A 17,060-nucleotide genomic window follows, 5' to 3' on the forward strand; every position below is an offset into this window, starting at 1 on the left:
AGAGACAATTTAGCTGCTTTTGTTTTATTTTATTTTCAAGCTACACATATGAGGATGAAGAGGGTGTGTTTCCAGAAAGCCAGTTTGTCTTTGATTTGGAACTTCCTTTGGAGTTTAAGCCCATAATAGGGGATGGAGAGGTGCAGGAGTTTTACCTCCTCCCCATAGATAAGGTTAGTGTTTTTCTCATACTATAATTTGGGAATTCAGCTTCTAGGAGCCAGTACTGCATGGGTTGAGATATAGATGACACAGAGATATAAAATATAGCATCTTGTTTCAGGTGAAGGAACTGCTGGCCACTGATGACTTCAAACCCAACTCTGCCATGGTAGTCTTGGACTTTCTCATAAGACACTCGTACATTGACCCTGACACAGGTTTGTGGGTGTTTGCAAAATGTCCACAGTCAAAAAAACAGCTCACTGCCTTAGTTCTCTTTTTGTTATCATTTCAGAGCCGTACTATCAGGACTTTGTGACAGGACTCCACCAGATATTATAGAAAGAAGATGAAGATTAAACTCACTGTGCCTGAGGCACCATATGTCATGTGGTGCCGACATTGTTGTTCACATTTACAGTTGCAAGAAACATCATAAAAATGTGAACTTTTCTTTAGTGTTTCTTCAGAAACACTAAAGAAAAGTCATACACTTTATTGTACAACATGTTAATATTAAATATAGTGAGTTATTGTATTTCCCAGGTGTTTTTCATGCAGTTTTGTTCAGTGGGCTCAGCCTGATAACTGCAGGTGAGTGGTTCAGAGGATGGCTGAACCACATGAGTGCTGGATCTAAGAATGACATGTAAGAGTTATCATGCACAACACTTTGCAGGTGTCATGCAGACCTCAGAGTAAATATGCTCTATATTATCTATAGTCATAGTACGACCTTTTAAGTTCAAAGTGCAATTTCAGTTTCTGCACTTCCACCCATTAAATGCAGTAATCATACTTGATTCAAATCTAGTCATCTCCTTATATACTGCAAGTCTATAGGATAAAAATGTAGAGAAGAAAAATATGTTATGTTATTCTTTTGAGTATGTAGAGCTCAAAGAGAAGATAAGCAACCTCATTAGAGTAAAGCACACATGGATATTTGCTGTCTAGGCGGGTGGTTTGTGGGATCCAGCACTGGTCACATAAACCTGACAGAGCCTGGAGCTGTGTTTGGTACTGCTGAAAAACTGTTTACACAGTGATATATATGACAATATACACATATAACACTCCAAAAGAAGAATGTTTTGAGATTCCTCACAGCAATAAAGTGGAACTTGCGAGTTCATCTTTATTTATTGGTGCTTTCTGTTGTAAAATCTTAACAGTGTTCACTGGACCAGTCTTCATCACAGGTTTTTCTACAGTTGCTCGTGACACTTGCACAGTAACGAAGAACAACTTTGGACCAGTCCTTCTGCAAGGTGTTTCAGTTCATCAACAGTTATGGAATATCTTGATTATAAAATATCATCGCATCATGCTACACTACCTCATGTGGGTTAAGCACAGGCCTCCCTGATTTTTTTTTTGAACAATTCTGATATTAATTTACATCCATGCTTTGGGTAATTTATCTTATTTCATCAAACTGTCCTAAGATTCAACTTGTGAATCGCTCGCTAGATCCAGTGCAAATAATCAGACTCATTGATTCAATTTATTGTTCCTTTAATGACTGTAAAGCCTCAGATGTACTTCCACTTGCATGCCCACTAGTGTCAGACTTTAAAGTAATGACTCCTCGGGGTCTCCAGTTGTCTCTGTCCACAATGGAATATATTTGAGGATGAAGAGATCAGGCGTTGATCCCAAAACACGCTTCCTCCACCATATGTCATTGTTGGGATGAGGTTTGATGTGCAGTGCATTGTTTTTGCAAAAACAGCAAGTCATTTTATCTGCTGAACTGCTAAACTGTCAGGTTTTTAGAATGGCTTTCATAACCTTCTCCAGCCTCTCTGCATCTCTCTGCATCTAAAGCCCTTAAATGTGGGGCTCACACACACTTACATCATAAGTCTGCCAAGTGTTGGCCAGTAATTACACTATGGTTTTTATGTTATTTTTCCTTTGTGAGGCAAAAACTAGACTCATTGCTTATCTGGAATACTTGAATATTATAACAGTTGAATGTTTGCAGTATGGAGTTGGGATTAAACTTGGCTGTTGATGAGGTTATAGCATCGATGGGGAATATTTTCCTGTTATACGTTTGCAGACACATGGACATCTACACAGACCATCATGCTCACCATCTTGAGCCAAGACTTGGACACTCTTAAGTGGGTAAGAGGACAAAACACATGAGAAGTGACACACACAGCAGATTTGGTCATTCTCAAATGTATTTCCTTTAGAAAACTTTACAAAAGACTACTGGATACAAAAGAATATTTTGCTTACAAATAACCAATCCTATAGAAGATCCTTGCATTTTGCATTTCAGAATTTGGACATTGTGTGTTTTTATATGACAGACATTTGAAGCTATGTGCAAATAATACAAAAGTAAGCTGATGGAATATCCCATAGTTAAAATAGCATACAATGGAATGCAGAGCAGGAAAGAAACACAAAACATATCGGTACACTATAAATGTTCAAACTTGTACTTAAATAATAGTTACATATTAGCCTCACAACATGCTTTAAAGTAGCATAATGTAAATTTCCAGAGCCCTAATTCCATCAGTACAACACAAAGATATTAGAAGAGAAACACTGTTCTTTACCAAGTGTGTCCAGTCTTAAAAGCCTTCTAGTTACAGTCTAACTGTAGCACTGATGGAATTAGTGTTGTAGAAATTGTACATTATATTAACTCTTCAAGACAGCTGTTGAACAAGACCGGATCAGAAACATGGAGGTGTCGCATTAAAACTGGAACTGCTCGACTCAAACACAATCCTTTCTTCTATAAACATCCACTCCTCTGTGTCAGAGGTACACCAAGGCCTCTTTAATATCTGACAGTTAACAAAAACTCTGTTCAGGATCATTTGCCTTTGTTAGCGCTTCTATAGCCAACTACATACAGTGTTAGACAGTCCACATCAGTTTAATGACTTGAAAAACAAAATTGAGCAATCAAATTTTGAAAAGTTGTACAAAACACTGGTAATTTAATCTTACACACAAGGTTTGGCATCACACAAAGTCCTTGTTTTGAAAGAGAAGCGCAGACTTTTATTTTGAAAAACAAAAAGTCAGAAATGAACCACAGTCTATGACTACATCATACACAACTAATGTAATCATGCATTACTGTAATTTTATTGGAATACCTGTATTGGAGTAGAAAGGCCGATTCTTAGCACACAGTGTTCCAATGGCATGTTGTTACTAATTCAAGTTTATCATGTTAGAAGGTTAATTCATTACATTTTTAAACTTTTAGCTAGCTGAGTAACTGAAACATCATCCTTTGTGTGTTCAACCATAATGTGCTATGAAAGTGAACGCTATTGCATGCAGGAAACTGCCCAGAACATTGTACACAATATTATTCCCTTTATAGAACAGCCCAACTGAGCAGCAGGCCAAATACATGAGTCTGCTGTCTGAGAACAACACATGTTAAACACTAAACAACAAGAGCTGAGAAGCAGATCAGGAACGCCTGCTTAAAAACAGTGGGGGAAAAAAGAGACCACCTTATAAAATGAATAGATGGGTAAAGGTTTTGAATCCATTTTAAAATTATTTTGTTTTTAATTCTCTTAATGGTTTTGCCCCTGAGCTGCTTCACCCTTACATGCCGTCACATGCTCTTACATCAGCTAACCAGGTGCTTTTATAAATCCAAAGGAGACCCAGCTTCTGCAGCTTTGGCTCCCAAAATGTGGGATGAGCTGCCTCTGGAGGTCAGGCAGGCTCCATCCCTCACTGTTTTTAAAACCCGTTTAAAAACACACCTTTTAACCCACACACCTGGCTTTTAACCCAGTGAGAGTTGTCATCTTCTTACCCTTTGTATGTACTATTACTGATTTATTCTTTTGTTCTCTTATTTTCTGTACAGCACTTTGGTCAGCTGTTATGTTGTTTTTAAAGTGCTTTAGAAATAACGTGGGGGAAAAAGAACAGATGTTGGACAGAGGAAGTCAGGGAGAAAGTTTTATGAACAGATAAACCTAACAGAGGTATTTGGGTCAAAAAGAATATTTCTGAGACAAAGACTGAAGGATCGTGGAGGTGTGCCTGCCACCTGTCAAGTGGCACTTTGTAAAAGTTTTGGAGGTCTTTGGGGTGAAGTGGGAAATTCTGGGAAATTCAGGACAACATCGGATCCTGTGGATGCTGACTGACTGCAACAGCACAGTGAGCCATAGAATGACTCTAAACTATACAGAAGCAGCTGAGAACCCAGCACAGTCATTGGGTCTCAGTCCACTCTCACCCACATTAAACTGGGAGCTTCTGGAAGAATGAACTAAAATGTCAGCAAACTGACGGTAGAATGCTGGAAAGACTCAATTATTTTTGCAAAAATCATTATTTCTAACTTTTTAATATCAATAATAAAGAATAAAAGTGTGATTTTTATTGAATTATTTAATTTGACATTTGGCGACTTGTACTTTTGAGCGGTAGTGTGGATTTTGAATGTGAACCTGCAGCGACAGGTTACTTCATCATCATAAAGGAGGAAATCAGGTCCGTATAGAGTTGGTTGGTCTTTGCAGAGAAATAAAGGAAATGACAAAAGTACAGACTAAAAGGATGTTAACTAAAAGAAACGCCATAAGCCAAGTCCTCCAGAAACTTGTTCATATGGTACACAGCTGTGAATGTACTGAACACCTGGGATGGATCAGTTCTAAAGATGGCCTCGTGTACAGACCATCAGGCTGCAATTTAGAATAACGGAGACCACTTCATAGGTCTGGAAATCCCAACGCACCTCTTTAAGAGAGATGGTTCCTTCTTTCCATGTTCTCTTGATTTTAGGTTTGATGAATCCAAAGATATGATTACAGATTAAAGGCAGATTAAACCTTGGACATGAATGCTTACACTCCCCTTTTGACCTAGTTTGATTTTTCTCCCTTATTCCTGAAAAGGCCCCATTCAATTCTGCACAGCATGGTGACAACGTAGAAACAGGAGGAATGTTTTTGTTGGCAAGGATCCTTTCCTCCTGTCCTCCCTAACCTGTGTAACTTGACACTCTATAGCAGAAGGCAGCCACTCTTTCTGCCTCGTTTCTTGGCCTGTAGCGCCGCCCTGGTAGCCATCTCAAACACCTCCCTCACACCATCCTTCGTCTTGGCTGAGCACTCCAAGTAACCAAAGGCATTGATCCGGTTGGCCATTTCTCTCGCCTCCTCTGACTTCACAGGTTCCTGTTTGGGAAGAACAAAACCATGAAGGAAAACCAGCTCAATCCAATGAAAAAGAAGAAGTGAAATCATTATTCGACCCTCTGTGGGATTTATACGTTTGCTCACTTAGAAGAAATGAACACACTCTAATGTTCATGGTAGATTAATTTTAATGGAGAGCAGTAAGAGTAACCGAAGGTCCAGAAACAAAAACATAAAAGTAATGTTGATTTGTTTGTCATTGAGTGAAATAAGTCTTTGATCCCTCCCACAGATTGGCTGTGAGCACATTTAGCCCACAGATTACAATCAATCAATTCCAGACACTCCCCATCTGAACTCTTTACTGTAAATGTATAAAGCACACCTGTCCACAGTATGGTATATGCAGAAGCCTGTCTTAAGTTTACCAGTAAATCATCAAGCATGCCGGAACTAATTTCTGATGTGATCAACACTAACGGTGGAGCTGCTCATGACCGAGTTCATGTTTGGACCTTTGATTTCTGTTTTGGGGGGTTTACAGGTTTTTTTTGAGGTGTGGTCCTAAACTTTTGATCAGCTGTAAAACAGCCTGTTTCAGTTTAAATGTTGTTTTCAAAAATAATTGTTTTGTCTCACTCCCATTTCTTCATGTTGCATATTGAAGCTCTACTTGGAACCTTGTTAAGATCCAACCATGCAAAATATGATTTTTTTTGCTTTGTTGACAGCGCTGCAAACCCTCGGCCTTCTCTCAGTGAGCTTCATGATGTCGTCACCTGACATGGTTTCACTTCACAGGTGTGCCTGTCAGGGTTCATTTGTTGCCTTCTTAAATGAGGTTGGGACCATCAGTTGTGTTGTGCAGCAGTCAGGTTGGTACACAGCTGACAGCCCTATTTGACAACTGTTAGAATTCATATTATGGCAAGAACCAATCAGCTAAGTAAAGAGAAACAACAGCCCATCATTACTTCAAGAACTGAAGGTCAGTCAGTCTGGAAAACTTTGATTGTGTCCCCGAGTGCAGTCGCAAAAACAAAACGCTATGATGAAACTGTCTCACATAAGGACGCCCCAGGAAAGGCAGACCCAGAGTCACCTCTGCTGCTGAGGACACATTCATCCGAGTCACCAGCCTCAGAAATCACAAGTTAACAGCAGCTCAGATTAGAGCCCAGATACATGCCACACAGAGCTCCAGTAGCAGACATCTCTCTACATGTTCAGAGGAGACTGTGTGAATCAGGCCTTTATGGTCAAACAGCTGCTAAGAAACCACGACTAAGTTTTCCTTAGTCGTGGCAACAAGCAGAAGAGATTTGTTTGGGCCAAGAAACACAAGGAATGGACATTAGACCAGTGGAAATCTGTGCTTTGGTCTGATGAGTCAGAATTTGAGATGTTTGGTTCCACCCGTGACGCAGAAATGGTGAACAATGGTCTCTACATGCATGCACTGTGAAGCATGGAGGAGGAGACGTGATTGTGTCAGGGGGCTTTGCTGGTGACACTATTGGAGATTTATTCAAAACTAACGACACACTGAACCAGCATGGCTACCACACCATCCTGCAGCAACATGCCATCCCATCATTGATTTTTCAACAGCACAGTGACCCCAAACACACCTCCAGGCTGTGTCACAGCTGTTTGACCAAGAGAGTGATGGAGGCCTGGCCTCCACAGTCACCTGACCTAAACCCAGTGGAGATGGTTTGGGATGAGATGGAGCGCAGAGTGAAGGCAAAAGGACCAACAAGTGCTCAGCATCTCTGGGAACTCCTTCAAGACTGTTGGAAACCATTTCAGGAAACGACCTCATGAAGCTCATGGAAAGAATGGGTGAGTGTGCAAAGCAGGAATCAAAGCAAAGGGGCTGTTAGGAAGAATCTAAAATATCAAACATGTTTTCAGTTATTTCACACTTATGTGTTCATTCATAGTTTTGATGCCTTCAGTGAGAATCTACAATGTAAACAGTCATGAAAATAAAGAAAAACCATTGAATGAGAAGCTGTGTCCAAACTTTTCACTTAAATCACACTTTATATCAAAACAAAAGTTAGTAAATATATTTGTCTTCATTATCAGTGGCTGCAGCCCTATAAAAAAACCTAATGAATGTTAGTGGAAACTGTAGTAGACTAAAGGCTGACACACAAAAGTTATGGACATTTTTGTCATTAGTTATGTTAGTGTAGTGTTTGTGTGGTGGGATTAATATGAAACTGTATGAGTGCATGCCGTCACTGACCTGTTTCATTTTAGCCAACTCTCGGCGCGTGTGCTCATCATTTCGCAGGTCTTTCTTGTTTCCCACAAGAATAATGGGCACATTGGGACAGAAGTGCTTCACTTCTGGAGTCCACTTCTCCGGAATATTCTCTGCATCAGGTACAATGTGGACAAGGTAAACATGCAGCAGATATAAAAGAGTTTTTTAATTTTTTTTAATGAAACCAACAGAAACAGGCTCACCTAAACTGTCAGGGCTGTCAATGGAAAAGCACATGAGGATGACATCTGTGTCTGGATATGACAGAGGCCGCAGTCGGTCATAGTCCTCCTGACCTGCTGTGTCCCACAAGGCCAGCTCCACCTGCAGGAGAGGGACTATAGTTAATTCCTACTACACACACCAATTCTGCTTAGGGTCATCAAACACAGGCCCATTTTTATCATGTAACAGCATGCTATGAAGACAGGTGGATGGAAGCCATTCAGGCATGTATGTAAGTGCATGAGGTGTAAATCATTGATTAGTGTTCTAGCTTACACAGAGTCCTAAAATCGAGGGCATGAGCACTCGACTGATGAAGGTGCAGACAAACTTAAGGGGGCGACAGTAGAGAAGAAAAGAGCAGCACAACCCACCAACCTCTTGGTGACATCTGCCCCCAAGATCCTTGTTTGAGGAGGCAGACATTCTCTCAAGATTAATGTGATCTACAAGTAATTTCTATACCGAGTAATGCATTGATAATTGTTTTGATTTTGCATTCATAGATAGTTTGGATGGACAGACCTCGCTCCAGTTTTACAACTGGGAGGGAAATGGATTCATTTTTGTTTGTTTTCTTGCTAAGCTGTAAAATTATGACCCGGCTCCAGATCATGTTTTGCTTGATCAGTCAATCCAAAGCGTGAGCCGCACAGATACTGCAAGTGAGATGCAGTATTACAGAAATTCAGTTTGAAAGGGTATGTACACGAGTATGTACAGTTAGATATAAACAGAGATTTAAAACTGGTAATAGGAGGTGGTTAGTTTGTGATGTGCCTCATTATGCTGAACTAAATTCATTGCTCTTGTATCGAAGTTTGACTGGCCTTAACACTTCGCATACAGCAGGTAAAATAAGTATTGAACATGTCACCAATTTTCTAAGTAAATATATTTCTAAAGTTGTTATTGACAGAAATTCCTACCAGATGTTGGTAACCATCCAATCCACACATACAAACAAGTCAAACCACTGATGTCCATAAATAATGTATATAATGTAAAATAAGCTCTTTTAGACCTTTGCAACCATACTGATGGAATGGGTTACAGGAGAATTTCTAAACTACTGAAGGATCCAGTAAGTACTGTTGGGGCCATGATCTGGAAGTGAAAAGAACATCATTTTACCATCAACGAGCCACGACCAGATGCTCCCCACAAGACTTCAGACAGAAGAGTGAAAAGAATTATCAGAAGAGTTGTCAAAGAGCCAAGGAGCACTTATGGAGCTACAGAAAGTTTGCTGAACAACATTTAAACAAGCCTGTGAAATACTGGGAAAGTTAGTCTGGTCAGATGATACCAAACTTGGTCTACACACCATGCTGGGAGGTCACAACATATCGCCCCACAAACACCATACCAACACTGAAAATTGGAGGTTGGAACATCATGGTGTGGGGATGTTTTTCAGCATACGGCACTGACACGCTTCATGTCACTGAAGGAAAGATGAATAGAAAAATGAAGCGAGACGTTCTTGATTAAATCTGCTGCCATCTACCAGGATGAAGGTGGATATTTCAGCAAGACAACACTGTCAACGAACCTGTCAACTGGTTTCAAAGAAAGAAAATAAAGCTGTTGAAATGGTCCAGCCAGTCACCTGACCTGAACCTGACTGAAAATCTTTGGAAAGAACTAAAGGTCAGAGTTCATAGAAGGGGCCTATGTAACGTTCAGGACTTGAAGACTGTTTGTGTGGAAGAATGGACCAAAATCACACCTGAGCAATGCATGTGACTAATACTATCTATTAGTGGTAGACTGCCATGTTAAAATTATTTATTGTTAAGCTTTACTCAAGGTGTACTTAAAGTCAACTCTGAACTTATTAACCACAGAAATCATCCGTGTGGCTGCATTTTGTGCAGGTGGCTGACCAAAAAGTTAAAAGCAAATTTTGCAGTAATGAATAACACAACTCTATCAGCTATATCTATAGTAACACTCATAAAGCTATCCAAGATAGAGAAAATAATTAAAGCTAGTTTCAGCTTCAATATTAACGTACATACATCAATCAATAGTTACAATATAATGTGCTATTTATGAAATTGGCTAGTGTTAAAGTACTTTAGATATGTCCTGTCTTAAAACTCTTAGCCTCACACATAGCACACACACTGCTATGCTACTGTGCTACAATAAATATAAAACAATCTGACATTTATTGTTAGAATGAACAGCTTACCTGTTTACCATCCACCTCAATATCTGCCACGTAGTTTTCAAACACTGTAGGAACATAGACCTCAGGGAACTGATCCTTGCTGAACACTATGAGGAGGCAAGTCTTGCCACAGGCTCCATCACCGACTATCACCAGTTTCTTTCTGATTGCCGCCATCTGAAAAAAGTCAAAGTACAGAATCCATCAGCCAAGCTAGAGATTTAAATTAACACAAAGGTTTATTGCCAAAGACAAACTTGTTAGGGTGAGTGGTTTGAGCTCTTGTGAAAACACAAAATCAGTGAAATAAGAAATCTGAAAAGGTGAGAAAATACTACGTAAAACTAAGAAGAAAATAATGTGTGCTTGGACAGAGCTGAAGTAAGGTCCCTAAAATGTTTGCACATTTCTCAACAATCACAAAATAACTTCAACTGTAATGTTTCATCACAGCTTATTTTGAACGTTAGGCAAAACAGTTCTAGCTTTTGTCAGTTGTGGTTATGTCTGTGAAGGTTCTCAGTCATCCAGGTCATCGTAGTCAAAGGAGCTTGCAAAGAAAAGCGTCTGGACTTCTTTAAGTTGCTTGAAGACGTTTCACCTCTCATCCGAGAAGCTTCTTCAGTTCTAAGGTCAAATGGTGGAGAGTCCCAGATATAAACCTAGTGGGAGTGACCCCCCACAGAGGGACAAAAGGACCCCCTGATGATCCTCTAATCGCCTGAGCCAAGGTGTGAAATTGGGTGTGGGACCCAATCAGCCAGAGTTTCGGGTGTGTTCATTGTGAAACCTGGCCCCACCTTATCATGCGAATTCCTGAGGTCAGATGGCCCAGGGTGTGAGTGGGCGTTAAGGCGTCTGGGAAGGGATCTCAAAACTGGATTATAGATGGCAGAGAGTTGGTGTCGTAAACCACCGCCTCTGTTCAAAGATGGTCGCTCACAGTGGACATAGATGGCTTCTTTCACTCCTCTTTCAAACCATCTGTCCCCTCTGTCCAAAATGTGAACATTGGCATCCTCGAAAGAGTGTCCTTTATCCTTAAGATGCAGATGGACTGCTGAGTCTTGTCCTGTGGAGGTGGCTCTTCTGTGTTGTGCCATGCGCTTGTGAAGTGGCTGTTTGGTCTCTCCAATGTAGAGGTCTGAGCATTCCTCGCTGCACTGTACAGCATACACCACATTGTTAAGTTTGTGTTTTGGCGTTTTGTCTTTCGGGTGAACCAGTTTCTGTCTGAGTGTGTTGCTGGGTCTGAAATACACCGGGATGTCATGCTTGGAGAAAACTCTCCTGAGTTTCTCTGATACACCGGCTACATAGGGGATGACAATGTTGTTGCGTCTGTCCTTCTTATCCTCCTTCGCTGGTGTCTGGTCTTCTTTTCTGTGCCTCTTTGCTGACTTTGAGAACGCCCATTTAGGATAGCCGCACGTTTTGAGTGCTTCCTTTACATGTGTGTGTTCCTTCTTTTTTCCTTCAGGCTTAGAGGGAACATGTTCTGCCCGGTGGTGTAGGGTCCTAATTACTCCAAGTTTGTGTTCCAGAGGGTGATGGGATTCAAAAAGGAGGTACTGGTCCGTGTGTGTGGGCTTCCGGTAAACTTCGATGTTGAGTTTGCCGTTCTCTTCAATGTGCACAGCGCAGTCCAGGAAAGGCAAACAGTTGTCCTTTGTGTCTTCCCTGGTGAACTTGATATTTTTATCCACAGCGTTAATGTGCGCAGTGAAGGATTCCACTTCTTGTGTCTTGATTTTGACCCAGGTGTCGTCCACATATCTGTACCAGTGGCTGGGTACTCTTCCTTTGAAAGAGCCAAGAGCCTTCCTTTCCACTTCCTCCATGTAAAGGTTGGCTACAATAGGTGACACGGGGGAGCCCATGGCACAGCCATGTTTTTGTCTGTAAAAGCCTTCGTTGTACTTGAAATATGTAGTGGTGAGGCAGAGGTCTAACAGTGTGCAGATCTGATCGGGTGTGAAGTTGGTCCTGTCCTCCAAGGAGCTGTCTTCTTGTAGTCGTTTTCTGACAGTCTCCACGGCCTCCGTGGTGGGTATGCAAGTGAAGAGAGAGACTACATCAAAGGACACCATGGTTTCATCTGGATCCAGGGTAAGTTTCTGAACCTTGTCGGTGAAGTCGGTGGAGTTCTTGATGTGGTGTGGGGTGTTCCCCACGAGAGGCGCAAGGATGGTAGCATCAGTTGTGGTTATTTCCTGTCTTTGCAGGTAGAGTGCCTGATGAGGACATTATTAATGTCCCTCTGTAACTAAACCAGACACAACTGTATCAGAGAGCCACTGCTTTGCCTGAAAATGGAATGCAGGGATTTGTAAAACATTTAAAGCCTATAGGCCCGTTCACACACTCTGAAACACATTCTTTTCTATTGCTTGTGCTGCAAAATAATGGTTTCCTGCAGAGTGTGAGCACTCACACATGTCATGGTCAATCCTCAACAGTTGAGCTTTGAAAACCGTGCGTTGTGATGTATGTTTGTAACACCAAAAAAAAAAAAGTGTACAGCTGCATGAAGTTCAACCACACAATGAATGAAAACATGGAAGAAAAGTGGAATTATATTCCAAAACATCCTTTAAGGGTCCCAAGGAGGAAAGTGGTGCTGAATCATATTTTCCCTAAATTAGGCACAACACAGGTTTGTTAAAAAAATAAAATAAAGAAGTTTGCTGTATCTAGGTAGGTGGACTAGTTTTTAAATACAGCAGGTAAAATAAGTATTGAACATGTCACCAGTTTTCAAAGGGAATATATTTGTAAAGGCGCTACTGACATGAAATTCTTCCCAGATGTTGGGAAACATCCAATCCTTTGTGGATCGGATGGTTCCCTGCAGGAAAAGACTTATCAGAAGTGTCGTCCAAGAGCCAAGGACCACCACAGAATTTGAAGAATGGGCCCAACTCACACCTGAACAATGCATGTGACTAGTTTTTCCAGACAGGAGGCATATTGAGTCCCAACTTGACATCCTGCTATTATGCGTTCTGTATCTTAGCTGTTCCTAGGACTGCGCTCTTCTCCTGGAAAGAGGTCTCAGATGTTGTTCCTGGAATGTGCTGGATTCCAGGAACAACACTCACCAGGTTTTATCCTGGTACTATGTGTTTCACAGTTTCCAGGGTCCCTTTGCACAGTCTGTAACTTGGGTCCTGTCAGCTGTGACAGCCGCCTTTATGGATCTGGTGCTTAGATCCATAGAGGCATGTGCCATGATCACAGCCTCTGTGCTGTCCTGTAGGCCGGCCTCTTCTAGGAACTGGTAGGATTTCTTGATGTCATCCACTTCCTTCATCCGTCAATGGTACATCACACGCAGGGGCTCAGTCATCCATACTTCCTCTTCCTCATCACTCTCCATCTTCAGCTGTCTTAGGCATTCTTGGAGCAGCTAAACTCAGGAGGTCATCTTCCTGATGTATTTCGAATGCGTTGTTTCATCAAGGATTGCAGTTCTGACACTTACTAATCCTCACCTTGCCTGTTTCCATTGCTCGCAGAGGCTCGAAGAGCTTGACTTCAGGTGAAGACCTGCAAGTACTGTGAGGAGTTCTTGTTATCAGTGACATATCTTCTACTGCGGCTACCTTACTAGTGGAGATGGGCATTAGATGAATAGTCGGCGATATGTATTGATGGCTTGGATGTTACTCATTTTGGTCAGCTAGCTTCCAAGATCCGTAAAAAAAAAAAAAAAAAAAGTATTTATTTATTGATTGATTGATTGATTTGCCTATGAGTAAGTTTGCTAATAATGATGGAGCTAATAGAAGCAGTCAACAGAAAGAAAAATAATAGCGCTGCTTTAACAGCACCCTCATTCATCTGTGAGCAAATGCCCCCTCCTCAGAGTGCGCCCAAATGCTTGTTGATGGAGCTGCAGAAGCTGGTGATAGCCTAGCATACTCAGCCAGATGGTGGACACGTACATGCTCATGTAAGTTAGCCGTGTTTGAGCACTATACGTCTGCACAAGCGGCACACCGCTTTGGTTACATCCTTAGGTTTACCTCTGTCATCTGGTTTAAAGCCAAAGAAATCCCAAATTGGCGACTTTATATATATTTTTTTTAGTGCTGTCAGCGTTAACGTGCCATCATCACGACCAACGCGATGAACAATTAACTCATCTGGAGCGCAGACTGAATTAAAATCCCTGAAATGTCTCTATCAACGCATTTCAGCAGTTAGTCCAAAGTTTGTTCATTCTGTGCTCCAGATGGGTTGAGCGCATTCAAAATTTTAATCGCATTAATCGTGATGACCGCATTAGGGCTGACAGCCCTAATTTTGGGGGGAAATTAGTTTGTCCATGTTTGGCCTTCTTCTGTATTGTAAAACATGCAAATCAGTCCATGATTACATTGCTCTGCCCATCAAAAAGTCTGTGCATGTGCAAATATATCGCCCATTGTCAATTTTGGGAAGTTCACCACTGTTCCAAGTGTTCTTTATTTGCGGATAATGGCTCTCACTGTGGTGCCCTGGAGTCCCAAAACCTTAAAAATGGCTTTGTAAACATTTCCAGACAGATGTCAGTTACTTTGTTTCTCAACTCTTTTTGAGTTTCTTTAGACTTTGGCATGGTTTGTTACTTTTTGAGATCTCTTTTAGCCTACTTCACGTTATGACACAGGTTGTATTTAAGCAATTTCTTGATTAAACTGGCCTGACAGTAATCAGGCCCTGTGGTGAGTGAAACCGAATTCAACTCAAGGGGGCCAATAACTTTTTCCCCACAGGGCCAGGTAGTTTGGGTTATTTTTTTTTTCCCCTTGATAATTGAAATTATTAAAAACTAAATTTTATTTTTCAACTTTCCAAGTTATTTTGGACCAAGCTGCCTTTTTAGAAAAATGAATCTACTGAACTAATCTCTTACATAAATAATTATGAGTTTTGCTAAAAGCATTAGTGGACATGTTTTTATTACATATGACAACCATGTCAAAAATGAAACTTCTTATAGTATTTTTGGTGTGTGTGTGTGTGTGTGTGTGTGTGTCAATAACACTGAACACATCACTACACAATAAAGTACAGTTATGATAGTTAAGACCAAGTTTCTGTCCTTTTGACTAAATATGGCACCCAATATAAATACGTTGGCTCACAAATGCCACAATTTGGCTTTTAAATTGTCTCGATAAACCCATTCAAGCGCTGTGACTCTTCTTTATCCAAAGCAGTAATTTCAGGATGTATTTCTGTGACATCACTATTTCCTGAAGGTTCAGACGTCCGCTCAAACGCAGTTCAGTAAAGGCAGACATATTTTGAGTACATCGATCTCCTAACTAACTTTCCAGTTATACTATAAACGACTAGTCTTTTCTGTAAATACCTATAAGAACCATTAACTACTTCACAACAAGATAGTTTACCGTTATACACTGCTGAGAGTTTAAGCCTCGGTTATCTGGGGATTTTGTAATATTATGCTGCTTTAGAACTTCACTTCCTTAATGATACGTCCCTCCGATGGAGGGGGCACTTGTAACTCAGCTCAACGCTGGTGAAATGAAGTTACATAAAACTTGGCACGCTAATGTTTCTTCAGTTCTGAAGTAGCCCGTTGACCTCTTTAGGTCACCAGAGTGTCGGCTAACTTCTACCTAGCTGCAGTTTCCATTTCGTCTACGGAAGCTAATCACTAGCTTGCTAACTTTGCTTACTTCTTCATGATAGCTGGCCTCTTGTCGACCTAAACACACACACTTTAGAGAATGAAGCATATTACTTGATACCAGCTTCAACGCTAGGAATTTTAAAAAGCAAAGGGAGATTCTAAGCAATCAGAGTTTTACCTTTTTCCTGCGAGATACTCGCCTTTCTTTAGTTTTCCTGTCAGAACTAACAGTCCCGCCCCCGAAAGCGCTACGAGGATTGTCCCGGCCAAACCACATACTTTCAGCCAATAGGATACGTTGAAGTCATGAGTGAACGGCAACTTAGCCAACCAAAATAATATATTATGAAAAGTCTCCATACATTGTTTAGCCCTAACCGAGAGGCTGAAGGTTGTGCCCCTGAGTACAGCCTCCCAGGGATGTTCGTGTTTAGAGCGCAGTTGGTATATAAAGCATTTATCTATTAAATTATATGAAACAAGGTTAGCTGACACCCACAGTATCCCCTTCATCATTTCTGAAGTTCTATGTTATTGATTCAATATACTGAAGGGTCACCGCTGATAGCTTGTGTTGCAGATGTATTACCCTGTATATTACCCACACAAGTTAAAATTCTGGAGAGCACATATGAATTTTTTCAAGTGACTGAAAGTCAAGACTGTGATGAAATATTTCATTTATTTAATAAACGGTATATAGTGTTGCATATTTTTGGGGACTAAATTGAAAAGAACGTGCATTACTTTTGGAAAACTTCATGGTCATAAGAAAAATAGGAAGGAACAAAATCATCCATCCATCCATTCGCTACCACTTATCGTTTTCACGGTCGCTGGGCGCTGGAGCCTTTCCCAGCTGTCTGTGGGCGAGAGGCAGGGTACACACTGGACAGGTCGCCAGTCTGTCGCAGGGTTAACACATAGGCAGGAACAAAATCAGTCGTGCATTTCATTATTTTATAATTTAGTTGTGTGCGTTTATCTGTATGTGCTATCATACACTGACATCATGATGTGTAACTGTAACGTTTGCTGATTTTTTATTTATTTATTTATTGTTCCATCAGTTTTTGCATTTTTTTTCCTTAGCTGATGAATGTACCCATTTACACTGTTTATAAGACATAAAAGTTTGGAGGAAGAAAAGTGGCTGCCTATTTAACGATCTTTTAGAGAACGAAAAGAAAGTCACATATTAAACATTTGTACTTTTGGATGATTCAGTTTGTGACACTGGATTTAACAACTTGTGGGTGTGTATTTCTAAAAAATAACAACGTATATTCCGTATTATGTGGACTGGAGCCGGCGTATTCAAAATTACACACATCACTGTACAAAATCACGCAGATTTTAAGTTTTGTGATTACGTGGTTACGTAATACGTTTTTACATTGCATAAGCCAATAA

At 40.7% G+C, this 17,060-nt stretch overlaps 2 protein-coding genes across 5 annotated transcripts in view; one reads left to right on the forward strand and one right to left on the reverse strand.

Annotated features, from left to right (window-relative positions):
- The window catches only part of tpk2 (thiamin pyrophosphokinase 2), an 18,817-nt gene extending 15,167 nt beyond the window's left edge, over positions 1–3,650 (forward strand). The window contains exons 6-8 of one of the 3 annotated variants that reach the window (XR_005691855.1): positions 41–173; positions 284–2,084; positions 2,139–3,650. Coding sequence is in view for 2 of the 3 variants with exons in the window: in XM_040003705.1 (XP_039859639.1) it covers positions 41–173; positions 284–481 (331 nt within the window). In the remaining variant the exon portion in view is untranslated. Of the gene's footprint in view, positions 1–40; positions 174–283 lie in introns of all 3 variants that reach the window. The other 2 variants (XM_040003706.1, XM_040003705.1) reach the window with 2 other exon arrangements.
- rhoaa (ras homolog gene family, member Aa) lies at positions 3,055–15,939 on the reverse strand. Of its 2 annotated transcripts, none has more exons than XM_040003707.1 (5): positions 15,826–15,939; positions 10,022–10,177; positions 7,800–7,920; positions 7,576–7,706; positions 3,055–5,357 (listed from the first exon to the last, which is right to left on the reverse strand). In XM_040003707.1, the coding sequence occupies exons 1-5, from the start codon at positions 15,922–15,924 to the stop codon at positions 5,184–5,186; spliced, it is 681 nt and encodes a 226-aa protein (XP_039859641.1). In that variant the 5' UTR covers positions 15,925–15,939; the 3' UTR covers positions 3,055–5,183. The 2 variants fall into 2 exon arrangements, with proteins under 2 accessions (XP_039859641.1, XP_039859642.1); XM_040003708.1 differs by having other exon boundaries at positions 15,848–15,934.
- Between the last annotated feature and the right edge of the window lie 1,121 nt (positions 15,940–17,060).

The sequence above is a fragment of the Simochromis diagramma genome, unplaced genomic scaffold, assembly GCF_900408965.1.
Source record: "Simochromis diagramma unplaced genomic scaffold, fSimDia1.1 OVJJ01000466.1, whole genome shotgun sequence".
NCBI lineage: Eukaryota > Metazoa > Chordata > Actinopteri > Cichliformes > Cichlidae > Simochromis > Simochromis diagramma.

Bases quoted from the DNA above. Each gene is read 5' to 3' on its own strand.
- rhoaa (XM_040003707.1), bottom strand. From the start codon at position 15,924: ATGTGGTTTGGCCGGGACAATCCTCGTAGCGCTTTCGGGGGCGGGACT. The intron at 7,707-7,799 runs GTGAGCCTGTTT...TACCTGATGCAG, and splicing joins TGACAGCCCTGACAGTTTAG to AGAATATTCCGGAGAAGTGG. The intron at 5,358-7,575 runs GTCAGTGACGGC...CTTCCCAAACAG, and splicing joins AGTTGGCTAAAATGAAACAG to GAACCTGTGAAGTCAGAGGA.